The sequence below is a fragment of the Oncorhynchus gorbuscha genome, linkage group LG01 (genome assembly GCF_021184085.1).
Source record: "Oncorhynchus gorbuscha isolate QuinsamMale2020 ecotype Even-year linkage group LG01, OgorEven_v1.0, whole genome shotgun sequence".
In the NCBI taxonomy this organism is placed as follows: Eukaryota; Metazoa; Chordata; class Actinopteri; order Salmoniformes; family Salmonidae; genus Oncorhynchus; species Oncorhynchus gorbuscha.
In genome coordinates, this window is record NC_060173.1 from 8,034,234 (window position 1) to 8,046,779 (window position 12,546).

Below are 12,546 nucleotides of genomic sequence, written 5' to 3' on the forward strand. Positions count from 1 at the left end.
CTGATTCCATTACCCTCCTAGACAACACTATGGGACTTATATCAACGTAAGTGGAGATGTCCTAAAAATTTACACAGTTCTTTATCTATGGTGTGGTCCTACCTCAAAGGCATGCTGCTCCACGGTAGTGATGACGTCCTTGAACAGGATCTTGCTGGTCAGAGTGTGACCATGGTAGACTATAGGCTCTGCACTAGGACCATCCCAGCAGTCAATCTCCAGACAACGACAACCTCTCCTCAGCGCACTGAGGACACACCGAGAGAGAGATGGATGGACACATAAGGAACACAAGATGATTACTAGGAGGAGGACTGAGGACATCTGTAGTTTACCAGCGACATACAGAGAACAAATGATAAAGTCGAAAATAGACCCAAACCTTATTTCTTTTATAGTATATCACTCACGCTGTTTTACAGGACATGAAAGTTAATTCTGCAGACCGGTCTAAAAAATTATGTTTTCAATTATAATTTGATTTCTATTTTGCGTTATTCAGTACCAAAACGTTAAATAATTAATGAGTTAATAACCATCATATCAAAATGTGTGGCCATATAAAAGCACAGAAACTAAAAGGAGGATTTCCTTCAGACGCACCAGCTCCCATCTGCACAGACTGAACGTATAGCAATAGTGGTTTGATTCATTGTTGGTCTTTATGTTCTTTATGCTCCTGATTCAGTTCTCCCTTTCCACCCTTTGCTCACCTGGCGGCTAGACAGAGAGTCCAGTCACCTCCCCTCCCCAGTTACCTGGCGGCTAGACAGAGAGTCCAGTCACCTCCCCTCCCCAGTTACCTGGCGGCTAGACACAGAGTCCAGTCACCTCCCCTCCCCAGTTACCTGGCGGCTAGACACAGAGTCCAGTCACCTCCCCTCCCCAGTCCCCAGTTACCTGTTACCTGGCGGCTAGACAGAGAGTCACCTGGCGGCTAGACACAGAGTCCAGTCACCTCCCCTCCCCAGTTACCTGGCGGCTAGACACAGAGTCCAGTCACCTCCCCTCCCCAGTCACCTGGCGGCTAGACACAGAGTCCAGTCACCTCCCCTCCCCAGTCACCTGGCGGCTAGACACAGAGTCCAGTCACCTCCCTCCCCAGTCACCTGGCGGCTCCAGTCACAGAGTCCAGTCACCTCCCCCCCAGTCCCCAGTTACCTGGCGGCTAGACACAGAGTCCAGTCACCTCCCCTCCCCAGTTACCTGGTCACGGCTAGACACAGAGTCCAGTCACCTCCCCTCCCCAGTCACCTGGCGGCTAGACACAGAGTCCAGTCACCTCCCCTCCCCAGTTACCTGGCGGCTAGACACAGAGTCCAGTCACCTCCCCTCCCCAGTTACCTGGCGGCTAGACAGAGAGTCCAGTCACCTCCCCTCCCCAGTTACCTGGCGGCTAGACACAGAGTCCAGTCACCTCCCCTCCCCAGTCACCTGGCGGCTAGACACAGAGTCCAGTCACCTCCCCTCCCCAGTCCCAGTCACCTGGCCTGGCTAGACAGAGAGTCCAGTCACCTCCCCTCCCCAGTTACCTGGCGGCTAGACACAGAGTCCAGTCACCTCCCCTCCCCAGTCACCTGGCGGCTAGACACAGAGTCCAGTCACCTCCCTCCCTAGTCACCTGTTACCTGCGGCTAGACAGAGAGTCCAGTCACCTCCCCTCCCCAGTTACCTGGCGGCTAGACAGAGATTCCAGTCACCTCCCCTCCCCAGTTACCTGGCGGCTAGACACAGAGTCCAGTCACCTCCCCTCCCCAGTCACCTGGCGGCTAGACACAGAGTCCAGTCACCTCCCCTCCCCAGTCACCTGGCGGCTAGACACAGAGTCCAGTCACCTCCCCTCCCTAGTCACCTGGCGGCTAGACACAAAGTCCAGTCACCTCCCCTCCCTAGTCACCTGGCGGCTCCCCTCCCCAGTCACAGAGTCCAGTCACCTCCCCTCCCCAGTCACCTGGCAGCTAGACAGAGAGTCCAGTCACCTCCCCTCCCCAGTTACCTGGCGGCTAGACACAGAGTCCAGTCACCTCCCCTCCCCAGTCACCTGGCGGCTAGACAGAGAGTCCAGTCACCTCCCCTCCCCAGTCACCTCCTCTCCCCAGTCACCTCCTCCTCTGTCACCTCCCCTCCCCAGTCATCTCCCCTCCCCAGTCACCTCCCCTCCCCAGTCAACTCCCCCCCAGGTTATCTCCCCTCCCCAGTCATCTCCCCCCCCCCGTCACCTCCCCTCCCCAGTCCACTCCACTCCCCTGTCATCTCCCCTCCCCAGTCACCTCCCCTTTAATTAGCTGAGTGAACCAGGCCCCCCATCACGGCCCCCATCAGGCCTCCCCACCAGACCTCCCCTCCCAGTCACCTCCCCTTTAATTAGCTGAATGAACCAGGCCTCCCCACCAGACCTCCCCTCCTAAGTCACCTCCCCTCCCCAGTCACTTCCCCAGTCTCCCTAGTCACCTCCCCATTCATTAGCTGAGTGAACCAGGCCCCCCATCAGGCTTACCCACCAGACCTCCCCTCCTAAGTCAACTCCCCTCCCCAGTCACCTCCCCTCCCTAGTCACCTCCCCATTCATTAGCTGAGTGAACCAGGTCCCCCATCACGGCCCCCCATCAGGCCTCCCCACCAGACCTCCCCTCCTAAGTCAACTCCCCTCCCCAGTCACCTCCCCTCCCCAGTCACCTCCCCTCCCCTGTCATCTCCCCCTCCCCAGTCACCTCCCTCCCCAGTCACCTCCCTCCTCTGTCACCTCCCCTCCATAGTCACCTCCCCTCCCCAGTCATCTCCCCTCCATAGTCACCTCCGCTCCCCATTCACCTCCCTCGCCCGTCATCTCCCCTCCCCAGTCATCTCCCCTCCCCAGTCACCTCCCTCCCCAGTCATCTCCCCTCCCCGTCACCTCCCCTCCACAGTCACCTCCCCTCCCCAGTCACCTCCCCTCCCCAGTCACCTCCCCTCCTCTGTCACCTCCCCTCCCCAGTCACCTCCCCTCCCCAGTCATCTCCCCTCCCCAGTCACTCCAGAGGAGGGGAGGAGACTGGCACCCCCATCAGGCCTCCCCACCAGACCTCCCCTCCCAGTCATCTCCCCTTTAATTAGCTGAGTGAACCAGGCCCCCCATCACGGCCCCCATCAGGCCTCCCCACCAGACCTCCCCTCCCAGTCACCTCCCCTTTAATTAGCTGAATGAACCAGGCCTCCCCACCAGACCTCCCCTCCTAAGTCACCTCCCCTCCCCAGTCACTTCCCCTCCCTAGTCACCTCCCCATTCATTAGCTGAGTGAACCAGGCCCCCCCATCAGGCTTCCCCACCAGCCCTCCCCTCCTAAGTCAACTCCCCTCCCCAGTCACCTCCCCTCCCTAGTCACCTCCCCATTCATTAGCTGAGTGAACCAGGTCCCCCATCACGGCCCCCATCAGGGCTCCCCACCAGACCTCCCCTCCTAAGTCACCTCCCCTCCCCAGTCACATCCCCATTCATTAGCTGAGTGAACCAGGACCCCCCATCAGGCCCTCCCACCAGACCTCCTCCCCAGTCACTCAATTAGAGGGCTTTACTACAGTCTATTACAGACCAGGCCTCCCCACCAGACACCCTCCCATCCCAAATGGCACCTCCCCTCCCCAGTGCACTTCCCCTAAGACCAGAACTCCCCATTCAAAAGTAGTGCACCCCCCCCATATAGGCTTCCCCAGGGTGCCCTCCTAAGTCAACTCCCCTCCCCATCACCTCCCTCCCTTCAGACAGGCTGTGAACCAGTACCCCATATATTATAGACAGGGGAAAGACAGTATATTACAGCAGAGAGTGAACCAGGACCCCCAGAGGAGAGAGACCTCCTCCCCAGACTCAGATTAGAGAGCTTTAGAGAGTCTATTAGAGAGAGTGGGAGAGAGAAATGGCAGAGAGAGAGAGAGAGAGAGAGTACTCTACTGGTCTCAGAGGACCAATAATGGCCTAGTTCTGCTGCCATCAGCCCCTTTCTCACTCAGTTCACCTCCTTTTTGTCCTTTAGTTAGCGGATGGAGAGGCTGCATTACTGAATATGAAGGAGAGACTAAGTGAGCAGACACTGCGGTTTGAGAGGGTTTAAACTGAGAGAGCAGACACTGCGGTTTGAGAGGAGAGGGTTTAAACTGAGAGAGTAGACACTGCAGTCTGAGGACCAATAATGGCCTAGTTTAAACTGAGAGAGCAGACACTGCGGTTTGAGAGGAGAGGGTTTAAACTGAGAGAGTAGACACTGCAGTCTGAGAGGGTTTAAACTGAGAGAGCAGACACTGCGGTTTGAGAGGAGAGGGTTTAAACTGAGAGAGTAGACACTGCAGTCTGAGAGGGTTTAAACTGAGAGAGCAGACACTGCAGTTTGAGAGGTGTTACAACTTCTAAAGATGGTGAGTGGAGGAGTCAAGCGCAGACAGCAGGTAATTGTAACGGTTCTCTTGGTGTGAAGGAGAGTCGGACCAAAATGCAGCGTGTAGATTGCGAACCATGTTTTAATAAACAAACGTAACACAAATCTAAATACAAACACTACAAAAAACAATAAACGTAACGAAAACCAAAACAGCCAATACTTGTGTAAACTAACACATAGACAGGAACAAGGACACTAAGGACACTCACCCATGACAAACTCAAAGAATATGGCTGCCTAAATATGCTTCCCAATCAGAGACAACGATAAACACCTGCCTCTGATTGAGAACCACTCCAGACAGCCACAGACTTTGCTAGAGCACCCCACTAGCTATAATCCCAATATGGCCTGACCCAAAACATGAAGATAAACACAAAATAGTTTGACCAGGGCATGACAGAACCCCCCCCCCCCCCCCTAAGGTGCGGACTCCCGAATGCACCTCAAAACAATAGGGAGGGTCCGGGTGGGCGTCTGTCCATGGTGGCGGCTCCGGCGCGGGACGTGGACCCCACTCAGTCAATGTCTTAGTCCCCTCTCCTCGCGTCCCTGGATAGTCCACCCTCACCGCCGACCTTGGCCTTGTAGTCCTCACCCAGAACCCCACTGGACTGAAGAGCAGATCGGGACTGAAGGGCAGCTCGGGACTGAGGGGAAGCTCGGGAGTGAGAGAAAGCTCGGGAGTGAGAGAAAGCTCGGGAATGAGAGGAAGCTCGGGAGTGAGAGGAAGCTCGGGAGTGAGAGGAAGCTCGGGAGTGAGAGGAAGCTCGGGAGTGAGAGGAAGCTCAGGAGTGAGAGGAAGCTCAGGAGTGAGGGGAAGCTCAGGCAGGTAGATAGCTCTACCAGATCCTGGCTGACTGGCGGATCTGGCGGATCCTGGCTGACTGGCGGATCCTGGCCGACTGGCAGATCCTGGCCGACTGGCAGATCTGGCAGATCCCGGCTGACTGGCGGATCTGGAAGAGTCTGGTTGACTGGCGGATCTGGAAGAGTCTGGTTGACTGGCGGATCTGGAAGAGTCTGGTTGACTGGCGGATCTGGAAGAGTCTGGTTGACTGGCATATCTGGAAGAGTCTGGTTGACTGGCATATCTGGAAGAGTCTGGTTGACTGGCATATCTGGAAGAGTCTGGTTGACTGGCGGATCCTGGCAGACTGAAAGATCTGGCTGTTCCATGCTGACTGGCGGCTCTGGCTGCTCCACGCTGACTGGCGGCTCTGGCTGCTCCATGTAGGCTGACAGCTCTGGCGGCTTCTTACAGACTAGCAGCTCTGGCGGCTCCGTGCAGACTGGCAGCTCCTTGCAGACTGACAGCTCCTTGCAGACTGGCAGCTCCTTGCAGACTGGCAGCTCCTTGCAGACTGACATCTCTGGCTGCTCCATGCAGACTGACAGCTCTGACTGCTCCATGCAGGCTGGCAGCTCTGGCTGCTCCATGCAGGCTGGCAGCTCTGACTGCTCCATGCAGGCTGGCAGCTCTGGCTGCGCTGAACAGACGGGAGACTCCGACAGCGCAGGAGAGGAGAAAGGCTCCGACAGCGCTGGAGAGGCGGGAGACTCCGACAGCGCAGGAGAGGCGAGGCGCACTGTAGGCCTGATGCGTGGTGCTGGCACTGGTGGTACTGAACCGAGGACACACACAGGAAGCCTGGTGCGGGGAGCTGCTACTGGAGGGCTGGGGTGCGGAGGTGGTACTGGATAGACCGGACCGTGCAGGCGCACTGGAGCGCTTGAGCACCGAGCCCGTCCAACCTTACCTGGTTGAATACTCTCGGTCGACCTGCCAGTGTGGCGAGGTGGAATAGCCCGCACTGGGCTATGCAGGCGAACCGGAGACACCGAGCGCAAGGCTGGTGCCATGTAAGCCGGACCAAGGAGACGCACTGGGGACCAGATGCGTAGAGCCGGCTTCATGGCATTTGGCTCGACGCTCAATCTAGCCCGGCCGATACGCTGAGCTGGAATATACCGCACCGGGCTATGCACCCGCACTGGGGACACCGTGCGCACCACTGCATAACATGGTGCCTGCCCGGTCTATCTAGCCCCACAGGAAGTTAGCGTAGGTCTCCTACCTAGCGTAGCCCTACTCCCTGTGAGCCTCCCCCCAATACATTTTTGGGGCTGACTCTCGAGCTTCCATCCGCTACGCCGTGCTGCCTCCTCATACCTGCGCCTCTCAGCTTTCGTCGCCTCCAGTTCTTCCTTGGGGCGGCGATATTCTCCAGGCTGAGCCCAGGGTCCTTTACCGTCCAGTTCGTCCTCCCATGTCCATTTCTCCAGGTAGTGCAGCCTCTCCCACTGCAGCTGCTGCTGCTCCTGTTGCTGCTGCCTCTGTTGCCTCTCCTGTGGCTCCTGCCTGTTGACACGCTGCTTGGTCCGTTTGTGGTGGGTGATTCTGTAACGGTTCTCTTGGTGTGAAGGAGAGTCGGACCAAAATGCAGCGTGTAGATTGCGATCCATGTTTTAATAAACAAACGTAACACGAATCTAAATACAAACACTACAAAAAACAATAAACTTAACAAAAACCGAAACAGCCAATACTTGTGTACACTAACACATAGACAGGAACAAGGACACTAAGGACAATCACCCACGACAAGCTCAAAGAATATCTCTGCCTAAATATGCTTCCCAATCAGAGACAACGATAAACACCTGCCTCTGATTGAGAACCACTCCAGACAGCCATAGACTTTGCTAGATCACCCCACTAGCTACAATCCCAATATATACACACCACATACAAAAACCCATGCCACACCCTGGCCTGACCCCATACATGAAGATAAACACAAAATACTTCGACCAGGGCGTGACAGTAATTCAGTACATGGATATTTTATTCCATAGACTGTGGAACCACGACATGCAAAACACCAGGGCGCATGAAACAACACATACCAAAATACAACGGACTAAAAACTGTCCGGAAAAATACTGATTACACTCATACACCAGATAACAGGAACCAAGCCCGCACAAATACCCAGCGGGCCTAGTGCCCTTAAATAGCCTACAAACAGACACTAACTCAAAACAGGTGTCCCCATTTAACCCAATAAACAGAAACAAACTGAAAGGGAATCGATGGCAGCTAGTAGGCCGGCGACGACGACCGCAGAGCGCCGCCCGAACAGGAAGAGACACCATCTTCGGCGAGATTCGTGACAAGAGGGTTTAAAATGAGAGAGCAGACACTGAGGTTTGAGAGACGAGGGTTTAAAATGAGAGAACAGACACTGAGGTTTGAGAGGAGAGGGTTTAAACTGAGAGAGCAGTCACTATGGTTTGAGAGAAGAGGGTTTAAACTGAGAGAGCAGTCACTATGGTTTGAGAGGAGAGGGTTTAAACTGAGAGAACAGACACTATGGTTTGAGAGGAGAGGGTTTAAACTGAGAGAACAGACACTACGGTTTGAGAGGAGGGTTTAAACTGAGAGAGCAGACACTATGGTTTGAAAGGAGAGGGTTTAAACTGAGAGAGCAGTCACTGCGGTTTGAGAGGAGAGGGTTTAAACTGAGAGAGCAGACACTACGGTTTGAGAGGGTTTAAACTGAGAGAGCAGACACTGCGGTTTGAGAGGGATTAAACTGAGAGAACAGACACTGCGGTCTGCGTCAATTGTCCCTGAATTTCTAAGCAAACAGCTGGGTTTCTCTATAGAATTGTTACGGGGGCTGGCTTGCTGGGGCTCTCTCGTGCCGTCCTGGGGGGGGATGCGTCACCTGGGTGGGTTGATTCACTGTTGTGGGCTCTCGGAGATCTTTATGGGCTAGGATGGTAAGTTGGTGGTTGAAGATTTCCCTCTAGTGGTGTGGGGGCTGTGCTTTGGCAAAGTGGGTGGGGTTATATCCTTCCTGTTTGGCCCTGTCCGGTGTCTCGGATGGGGCCACAGTGTCTCCTGAGGAGAGGGTTTAAACTGAGAGAGCAGACACTGCGGTTTGAGAGGGTTTAAACTGAGAGAACAGACACTACGGTTTGAGAGGGTTTAAACTGAGAGAGCAGACACTGCGGTTTGAGAGGGTTTAAACTGAACAGACACTGCGGTTTGAGAGGAAAGGGTTTAAACTGAGAGAACAGACACTGCGGTTTGAGAGGAGAGGGTTTAAACTGAGAGAGCAGACACTGCGGTTTGAGAGGGTTTAAACGGAGAGAACAGACACTACGGTTTGAGAGGGTTTAAACTGAGAGAGCAGACACTGCGGTTTGAGAGGGTTTAAACTGAGAGAACAGACACTGCGGTTTGAGAGGAGAGGGTTTAAACTGAGAGAGCAGACACTGCGGTTTTACATGACATAGGTAGTGTAATTACCTGACATAGGCAGTTGTAATGACCTGACATAGGCAGTTGTAATGAGCTGACATAGGCAGTGTTATTACCTGACATAGGTAGTGTTATTACCTGACATAGGAAGTTGTAATTACCTGACACAGGCAGTTGTAATGACCTGACATAAGTAGTGTTATTACCTGACACAGGCTGTTGTAATGAGCTGACATAGGCAGTGTTATTACCTGACATAGGCAGTGTTATTACCTGACATAGGTAGTGTTATTACCTGACATAGGAAGTTGTAATGACCTGACATAGGCAGTTGTAATGACCTGACACAGGCAGTTGTAATGACCTGACATAAGTAGTGTTATTACCTGACATAAGTAGTGTTATTACCTGACATGGGTAGTGTTATTACCTGACATAGGTAGTGTTATTACCTGACATAGGTAGTGTTATTTCCTGACATAGGTAGTGTTACTACCTGACATAGGTAGTGTTATTACCTGACATAGGTAGTGTTATTACCTGACATAGGTAGTGTTATTACCTGACATAGGAAGTTGTAATGACCTGACATAGGAAGTGTTATTACCTGACATAGGTAGTGTTATTACCTGACATAGGTAGTGTTATTACCTGACATAGGTAGTGTTACTACCTGACATAGGAAGTTTAATTACCTGACATAGGCGTCCAGGGTGCTCTTGCCGACCAGCTGGTCCCCAGTGAGGTAGGTGTTGTGAGAAGACGAGATGAAGTAGTGACACAGAGGCTGGTCCATATCCTGGTACACAGACGTGTGTATCTGGTCAAACACACTACAGTCTTTAGACTCCATGTATCTGTAGAATCCCTCGAATGTCATGCTTCTGTTCTCTCTAGCTGCCAGGGATACGCAGAGTTCGGGTTAAAAACCCTCAGCAAAAAAACAATCACTCGGTTGGATGTACTACTTTACTTGCATATGTACCTTGAGGACGTGAAGAGAGAAGGAAGTATTTGGATGGTAAAAATCTGTCCTTCTGCCCCTGAACAAGGCAGTTAACCCCTTGTTCCCCATTGGCTGTCATTGTAAATAATAATTTATTCTTAACTGACTTGTCTAGTTAAATAAAGGTTCAAAATACATTTAAAAAATGTGACAATTGAGAAAGTGTCTTGTTGTGCTAGTCCACTGATGAGCTTGACTGTCTTCATTTTACTTCCTGTTTTCGTCATGTCAGACTGATGCCTCTGTACCTGTAGCAGAGCATTTGTCTGATGAGCTTGACTGTCATGGTTTTATGTCCTGTCTCGTCAGGTCAGACGGATGCCTCTATGCCTGTTGCAGCATGGCATTTCTATGGTGCTGTTTGTATAGCGGCAGGGGATGCTAAATAGACTTGTGTCCGTTCTAATCTGAAACAAGTGGCCTCATCACGTGACTCAGCTAAGGCTAACAAAATGCCTGGTAGGGGTACAGTCATACATACCTACTGTACAGTCGTGGCCAAAAGTTTTGAGAATGACACAAATATTAATTTTCACAAAGTCTGCTGCCTCAGTTTGTATGATGACAATTTGCATATACTCCAGAATGTTATGAAGAGTGATCAGATGAATTGCAATTAATTGTAAAGTCCCTCTTTGCCATGCTCTTGAACTGAATCCCCCCCAAAAAAACATTTCCACTGCATTTCAGCCCTGCCACAAAAGGACCAGCTGAAATCATGTCAGTGATTCTCTCGTTAACACATGTGGGGGGGTTGACGAGGACAAGGCTGGAGATCACTCTGTCATGCTGATTGAGTTCGAATAACAGACTGGAAGCTTCAAAAGGAGGGTGGTGCTTGGAAACATTGTTCTTCCTCTGTCAACCATGGTTACCTGCAAGGAAACACACGCCGTCATCATTGCATTGCACAATAAGGGCTTCACAGGCAAGGATATTGCTGCCAGTAAGATTGCACCTAAATCAACCATTTATCGGATCATCAAGAACTTCAAGGAGAGCGGTTCAATTGTTGTGAAGAAGGCTTCAGGGTGCCCAAGAAAGTCCAGCAAGCGCCAGGACCGTCTCCTAAAGTTGATTCAGCTGCGGGATCGGGGCACCACCGGTACAGAACTTGCTCAGGAATGGCAGCAGGCAGGTGTGAGTGCATCTGCACGCACAGTGAGGTGAAGACTTTTGGAGGATGGCTTGGTGTCAAGAAGGGCAGCAAAGAAGCCACTTCTCTCCAGGAAAAACATAAGGGACAGACTGATATTCTGCAAAAGGTACAGGGATTGGACTGCTGAGGACTGGGGTAAAGTTCACTGATGAATCCCCTTTCTGATTGTTTGGGGCATGTGGAAAAAAGCTTGTCCGGAGAAGACAAGGTGAGCGCTACCATCAGTCCTGTCATGCCAACAGTAAAGCATCCTGATACCATTCATGTGTGGGGTTGCTTCTCAGCCAAGGGAGTGGGCTCACTCACAATTTTGCCTAAAGAATGGTACCAACACATCCTCCGGTAGCAACTTCTCCCAACCATCCAGGAACAGTTGGTGACAAAAAATGCCTTTTCCAGCATGATGGAGCAGCTTGCCATAAGGCAAAAGTGATAACTAAGTGGCTTGGGAAACAAAACATCGATACTTTGGGTCCATGGCCAGGAAACTCCCCAGACATTAATCCCATTGAGAACTTGTGGTCAATCCTCAAGAGGTGGGTGAACAAACAAAAACCCACAAATTCTGACAAACTCCAAGCATTGATTATGCAAGAATGGGCTGCCATCAGTCAGAATGTGGCCCAGAAGTTAATTGACAGCATGCCAGGGCTGATTGCAGAGGTCTTGAACCAGAAGGGTCAACACTGCAAATATTGATTCTTTATATCAACTTCATGTAATTGTCAATAAAAGCCTTTGACACTTATGAAATGCTTATAATTATACTTCAGTATTCCATAGTAACATCTGACAATAATATCTAAAGACACTGAAGCAGCAGACTTTGTGAAAATGTATATTTGTGTCATTCTCAAACCTTTTGGCCACGACTGTAACAATAAAAATGAAAATAAGTGAACAAGGAAACCTAATTAATTGTGCATCATGATAGAACAGAACTGTACCAAGTCCCACCTCATCCCCTTTCACTCACCTGTCTCCTCAATCTCATATCTGTCAATCAAGCCCTCCGCTGTCTCCTGATTGGCTGCTGCCTCCATCTGCTCCATGTGTAGGAACCTGAGGAGAGCGGAGGCGGCCAGAGTATTCCTTCCAGAGGAGTAGCACTGGTAGATGTTCTGGATCTCTGACCTTCTGGAGGTGGAGGCCTTGTTCTTCTTCATTGTCCGCCAGCCAGCAGAGTCCTCAAGCCCCCCGACCCAGGTCTCACCCTGGCCCCTGTGGAAACAAACCTGTTTGTTTTCATCCTCAATGGTTTTTCATTTGTGGTATTGTTGTATTTGCGTGGATGAGGTAAGTTTTTTAAAATTGTAAAATAAAATGCAATCATCCTTTAAGACACAGTCCCCAGGAACCCACTGGGACATAGAAGAAGGGATCATGGTATATCGTTTATAATAGTTTACAGTTTATAATAGTTTACAGTTTATAATAGTTTACAGTTTATAATAGTTTCCAGTTTATAATAGTTTACAGTTTATAATAGTTTACCGTTTATAATAGTTTACAGTTTATAATACTTTATAGTTTATAATAGTTTATAATAGTTTTCAGTTTATAATAGTTTAAAGTTTATAATAGTTTACAGTTTATAATAGTTTCCATTTTATAATAGTTTACAGTTTATAATAGTTTACAGTTTATAATAGTTTACAGTTTATAATAGTTTACAGTTTATAATAGTTTACAGTTT

The 12,546-nt window shown here is 50.9% G+C and overlaps 1 protein-coding gene across 1 annotated transcript in view; it reads right to left on the reverse strand.

Moving 5' to 3' along the window:
- Positions 1-12,016, reverse strand: part of LOC123995794 (1-phosphatidylinositol 4,5-bisphosphate phosphodiesterase zeta-1-like) — a 50,600-nt gene extending 38,584 nt beyond the window's left edge. The window contains exons 1-3 of the mRNA XM_046299505.1: positions 11,827-12,016; positions 9,381-9,582; positions 103-247 (exon numbers count right to left, since the gene is read on the reverse strand). Of these exons, the coding sequence (XP_046155461.1) occupies positions 103-247; positions 9,381-9,582; positions 11,827-12,016 (537 nt within the window). The remainder of the gene's footprint in view (positions 1-102; positions 248-9,380; positions 9,583-11,826) is intronic.
- Between the last annotated feature and the right edge of the window lie 530 nt (positions 12,017-12,546).